The 6,000-nt window shown below is 44.4% G+C and overlaps 1 protein-coding gene across 1 annotated transcript in view; it reads right to left on the bottom strand.

The window, feature by feature from the left end:
- PLBD1 (phospholipase B domain containing 1) overlaps window positions 1–533 on the bottom strand; it is a 54,999-nt gene extending 54,466 nt beyond the window's left edge. The window contains exon 1 of the mRNA XM_035028173.1: window positions 52–533. Within this exon, the coding sequence (XP_034884064.1) occupies window positions 52–169 (118 nt within the window). The 5' untranslated portion in view covers window positions 170–533. The remainder of the gene's footprint in view (window positions 1–51) is intronic.
- Between the last annotated feature and the right edge of the window lie 5,467 nt (window positions 534–6,000).

The following is a 6,000-nucleotide window of genomic DNA, read 5'->3' as shown; positions in this document are numbered from 1 at the left end:
GTCTCTCTCCGGACTCGCACTCCCCGGGTCGTGCGGGCGCGCACGGCTCACCTGCCAGGCTCGGCGGCACCGCGGCGGCCACCAGGAGCAGCAGCGGCAGCAGCGGCGGCGGCGGCGGGGTGCGGGGCGCGGGCCGCGCGGGGCGCCCGTCCCGGCTGCGGGGGGGCATGGCTCGGCGGCCGCGACCTCCCCTGGGTTGGACGAGGCAGCTGTTGCTGGAGCGCCTCTCGAGCCGGCAGCGGGGCGCCGCGTCTCCGAGGTCCGGGCGTCCTTACTCTGCCATTAGCCCTGCGGGTTTGGGGCTTTTAGGGGCGACGACGCCTCACGTGGCCTTGGGAACAACCTTCGCCCCGCTGGACAAGGCGGGTCCTTCTGACCCTCTAGCACCCTGGGGGCTGGGCTGAGAAAGTTCCCCAGCTGCGCCTCTGCGGTCCGGCGAGGTCGCGTGCCACTTTCTCCGCGCTCGTCGGGCAGTTTGCGGCCCCAGGTTTGAGCAAACCCGTTCGCGTCAACACCGCTAGCCTCTGTCGCCAGCGTCGGCCACCGGGCCACTTGTCTGTAGCGGCGGGGATGAGGCACCCTGAGCAGCGGTGACATGCATGCCCCTGCCTACGCGCAGCTCTGGTTCTTGGCCATTGTGCAGTGGGCTTCACGGGTCCCTTATCCCTCAGTGATTACTCTTCCTCCATCTCAGGCTGTGTAACCTAAATCCATTTGCCGTAGTCCAAGACTTCCGAGCCTTTGCTTTTCTCTTCATTGGCTGGGGCCACCACTAGACTGTGATTCAGACGGGGCTGAAACTAGATCTATTTCTGAGCCCCTGGGAAGTCCCCATTTCTGTGCTGGGCAGGTTGACATTGTGAAGTAGGCAAAACTATGCCTTGGGTGACATTGTGAAGTTGGCAGAGGGTGCCCTAGGTGACATTGTGAAGTAGGCCAAAGGCATTTTATTTTTTCAATAAGCATTTATTGAGCCCATCTCGTGTGCCAGGTGCCAGGGATATGAAGACCATCAAGAGCATGACCTCCCGCAGGTGGGAAGGGACAGAGCCATATAAACAAACAGGTGCCCCATTAGTGCTGTTATAGAGCTATGGTGAAGGTACAGTGTGGGAACCCAGGACGGGACCAGCCACTACTACAGAGCTGGGGGGCTAGGCACCTCCCTCTTCTCTCCTGGTCTTTCTTCCAAGCTTAACTGGAGTGTCAAGGGGAGATGGAAAGGGAGGACGAGAGGCACTTTCCTAGAGGGGGGAAAGAGATTTATAATTGTTGGAAAAGATCTAGAATCTAGATCTAGAATCTAGAACATCGAATCTCTGGGCAAATTGTTGAACACAAGTCCTAAGTCATCATTTTGTGTGGTGACAGCACCTATTACAGTGTCTGGATGATAATATCACTTAATGAATGAAGGAATTGAGGACATTGTAAAAACTGCACATTTTTCTTCAAGTTAGAAAATTAAAGTGAAGGAAAATCATGTTGGGAAGAGAGCTACATTAGGACATTCAAAGAAGTTGTGCCACCCCAGATATTTAAGTCATGCAACCTTGTACCATTACTAACCCTCCCAATCCAAGGAGCCAAGTGTTTGGATGTGAGCACATATATAAAAATACCTGATGTGAGCTATGAGGCACTCATTCATCTCTTATGTAGTCATCAAATATTTGTTGACTTCCATGTTCCAGACATAGAGTAATAAACAAGATGGACAAGCCCCTGCTCTCACAAAGCTTGCATTCTAGTGGGGGAAGCAAATTATGCAAATAGACAAATTCATTTGAGCAGGGTTTCTCACTCTCAGCATTGTGACATTTTGGCCCATACAATTCTTTGTTGTGGGGGGTTGTCCTGTGCATCCACTGGCCGGTATCCACTAAATGCCAGTTATCACCCCTCCCTCCAAGTTGTGACTATTTTAAATGACTTCAGACACTACCCAATGTTCCCCTAAGGGGCAAAATTGTCCTCAGTTGAGAATCACTGGATTGGATGATGATAAATCTTGCCTTCTTTAAATTGGCACGGTTTACATATCTGGGAGGGAAATGAGCAGCAAAACTCACACCAAAGCTGAGGGGACGAGGACCACAGAAGATGTGGACTATGAAATGGTTTTTATCACTTTTCTAGAAGACATGTGTGGTTTGGGGCTACTTCCCATCCATTCATTACCTTATTCCTGATACTACTTTTTCATGGATCTGGACTCTCCTGGTTTAGAAGTTTCAGTGAGCAAGGGAAGAAGCGTGTTTCCACCAAGAGACACAATAGTAGTTTCATTGAATTGGAATTTGAAATTGCTGCCTGGTCTTCACTGGACTTCTTTGGGGAAAAAAAATGGGCATGAATAGGATTATAGTGCTGGTTAGAGTGATTGAGCTTGACAACGGAATGGAAATACAGCTACACAGTAGTAGGAGGGAGTGGTAGAAGGAGCTCAGGGAAGTTTCTGGTCTCACCATGGCCTACCAAAATGATTAATGAATGTGCTGTCCCCTCACCTAGGCAGCACCACCAGGGACTAAAGCTCTTCAGCCCAATAGATACACAACCCCAGCCAGCTGAGATGTTGGCCCCAGGCTATAGCTGGGTGACCAGTTATAGAAACAGAGACAGTGACCTCTGTATTTCTTTTCTTGCTGTAACATATCTATGATGGATTCAAAATGTTACAGTTCCAGAACAAAATGTACATAATGTCAATTTATTTCTTTTTCAAAAGGTATACTTAGCATTCAAACACTTATCCACCGATGGTAGAGACTTTAGAATGTCAAATTTTAGATTACTCAGTCTCATTTGGGCTAAGTCCTTAGTATCCTTTGCCTCCTCCATATCCTTCTCCCATTTCCTTGACATTGATCTTGGTTTCAGGGGGCTTATATATTGACCTGGTACTGGATAAGAGGCATCTACTCTGTGAGTCATCCTCTTGGCTTGGTGGTCTCCACTGACATGTGGTTTATCTCTTCTGGTCTTTTATCTGTGGTTCTTGGCCTTGGGTCTAGATTCTTTTTTTTTTTTTTTTTAGTTAGGGTCATACTAGCTACTATGACAAACTCCAAAAATTCTGTGGGTTAATACAACAGAAGTTTATGTCCGGCTCATATCTCTGTTCGATGTGGGAGTTCATAATATGTATGTGGCTTTCCTTCATTTAGAAATTGAGAAACCCCACCTCCTTACATCTTGTGGTTCCACCATTCCCTAAGGCAGAGGTTCCCAAATTTTCTTGGTAAACAGTGTCCTTAGAGTCTCAGTAATATATTCTTGGGGCTGCAGACCAAAAGAAATATCTGATGGTTCCTTTTATTTAGTAGTTAGGGCCAAACAATTTAATAATAGCAGTTTGTTCAGTGTCCTGGGATGGCACTATGTTTTCTTCAAAAATCTATGATATCCCAAATACACCCTTCAAAGTTCATTATGGTGTGTTCTACTGATATTACTATTTCCTGTGAATATTTAATATATTCTAGGTATGCCTTGTGAATTCATTATGGTTGGCAAACTGGATGCAGAAACCAGGACTCTAGGACCTTGGCGTCTTTTCTTTCAGCCAGAAGAAGGGGAAAGTGTATGGGGAGCGCACTCCTTCTTTTTAATCATTTGTGCTCATATTCCATTGGCAATATCTAGACATATTGCCATATATATATACGCTGGGAAATGCGGCCAGCGGCTGGAACATCACCTCTCCGTAGGGAAACAAGCTTTTTAGTAGGCAGCTAGCTGTTTCTGATACCATTGGCAACCTCTCCATCCCAACTTGGATTCCATTGGGTCCTTTGGTTCATTCTCAGGTCTCTCTGATCCCTGCAGTGTGGCAGTAGAGACTCACAGATACTCTAGTCTAGTGTGTCAATCAGTGAGCCAATCCGCGGGTTCACCTCCCCAGACCCTTCCCCCAGCCGCTGCTACTCTACAACTCAGGTCCGAATGGGGACATATAACTCCCTTACAAGGTTTGCAAGATCAGGAGCTACATTCTGGAAACCTTAAACATCATCTCCTCTGCTCTGGTAATTCTAAACCTGTTTTGAGTTTCTATTACCAAATATTTCCACATACCACCCCACCCATCAAATAGGCGACTCACCCCCTGGGGGGAAGGGTGGTGTTGGCCCTTGCAACAAGCCACTATGCAAGTTCTTCAGACTTTTTACTTCTTTGGGTAGGAACTAATTCAACATTATTACAATTCTTATTCCAATGTGTTATTCTTGAATAAGCCGGTTGCCCTTTTATTGCAGTGTGTCTTTCAATTTTCCAAACCAAGTTTTTGAATATTTTAAAATATTTTCCTCTCCCAGACGCAGAGATCTTACAATTTTTTGGCTTTGAAGACTATGGTCTATGTCTACTCGAGACCTCAAAAGCCACACGTTTTACTCTTTGATCTTTCAATATTTTCATTTTTCCTCCCTTGAGCATTAAGCCTTAGATTCTTGGAATAAATAGAGTGATGGAAGATTTACTAGATTAAATATTTTCTCAGAAGAAAAATGTGTAGGGTAATGTTTTAGCTTATTATCCAACTATTCCGTATATTTATGTCTGTAACTAATTTTTCTTTTCTTTGGTATTCTTTCCCTCCATCATTGTGTGTAGGTTGTGTTGGTAGTTAAACTTACCAATTGGTCTATAGGTGTCAGAATAGAGAGTTTAAATTGCTACAGAACCAAAGAAAGGGTAGGTATTCCCCAGAAATCCTGGGCTTGGGCTTGATGCCTGTAGAGCTCATTTTGATTGCTTAGAACACAGTTCTGTGCTGTTTGCCCATCTTTTCTTCTACTCACTTGCCTGCCCTTTATATAAGCTGCCACCCATTATAATTTCCAGACTGCAAGTGTCTTGTAAATTGGGTACACAAAAGAGGGGCTGTCCCGGTCAGTGATTTTAGTAAGTAAGGTCACTGACATCTCTTAGCTTTAGGGTCATGGCATGCGGGTGCGATGGACATCAAGAGATGAGAGATAAGAGAGAAGTTTCTGTACAAGTTGAATACTGATTCAGTGGCTTATTATTATTATTTTTTCTACAGATGACAAATATGAACTTTTTACCCTGCTGATAGGCATTTTATCCCCACTTTTCCTTCCAAAGAGGCTGAAAAAGTCACTCCTAAATACTTTCAGGGCGCTGAGCATTTTCTGCATTGTTTAAGGATGTAATTTGGTGCCTGACAGCTCTTTTTTCAAAATGTTTCTAAACCTCTTTTTCCTGTCCCTTTCCTAAATTAAGTGGCTACATCCTGGAGTGGTTACCACCAGCTTCCTCTACTTATTTTTTTCTCTACTGTTAATATTTTAGCATCATCTTCATTCTACAGACAGAAGTACAAGTGCCAAATAAAAACAATTGCAAACAGAACCATTTCTTAGTGGCACCTAACCTTGACTGTAGATGGGAAATAGTCCTGCGATAAATGTCCCTGCTTTTCTTTCAGGTTATAAGAAAGAACTTAAAACTGATGGGTATGTAACAATGAACAAATGAAAAATGCTTGATAAATGTTTGATAAATCTGGCTGCTACTGACATTTTTAAACAAAGACAATAAGAAGAAAATTTTAGGCAGTTAAAATGGCTAGGAATTAACATGATTAAGCCAGGTCAAAACTCCAGAAAATGTTACTAGGGAAAGAGTCTAGTTGAGTAAATTTCAGTCTAGTTGAGTAAATACTAGATGAGCATCTCCTGGATACAGGAAATTGAGTTATAAATTGTACATATTAATTTTCCAGACAACTGGCTTTATTCAACAATTCATGAATTGAGCAGCATCCCATCTAGCAGATAGAAAAGAGTTCCACTGAGCTGTAGAAAAAGAAAGGCTTTTAAAGGCAGAAAGGGGGGACACCTGGGTGGCTCAGTCGGTTAGGCATCTGCCTTCGGCCTGAAGAATGGGGAAGACATAATATAACCATCAAGAGGGACATCTTTCACCCAGTTTGGTAATTTAAGATCCCAAATGCAGGAATCAAACTGC

This window comes from Mirounga leonina, unplaced genomic scaffold, assembly GCF_011800145.1.
Source record: "Mirounga leonina isolate KUSES-001 unplaced genomic scaffold, KU_Mleo_1.0 Mir_201, whole genome shotgun sequence".
Taxonomy (NCBI): Eukaryota; Metazoa; Chordata; class Mammalia; order Carnivora; family Phocidae; genus Mirounga; species Mirounga leonina.
Note: the sequence above shows the minus strand (reverse complement) of the source record. Positions and strands in the feature narration are given on the sequence as shown.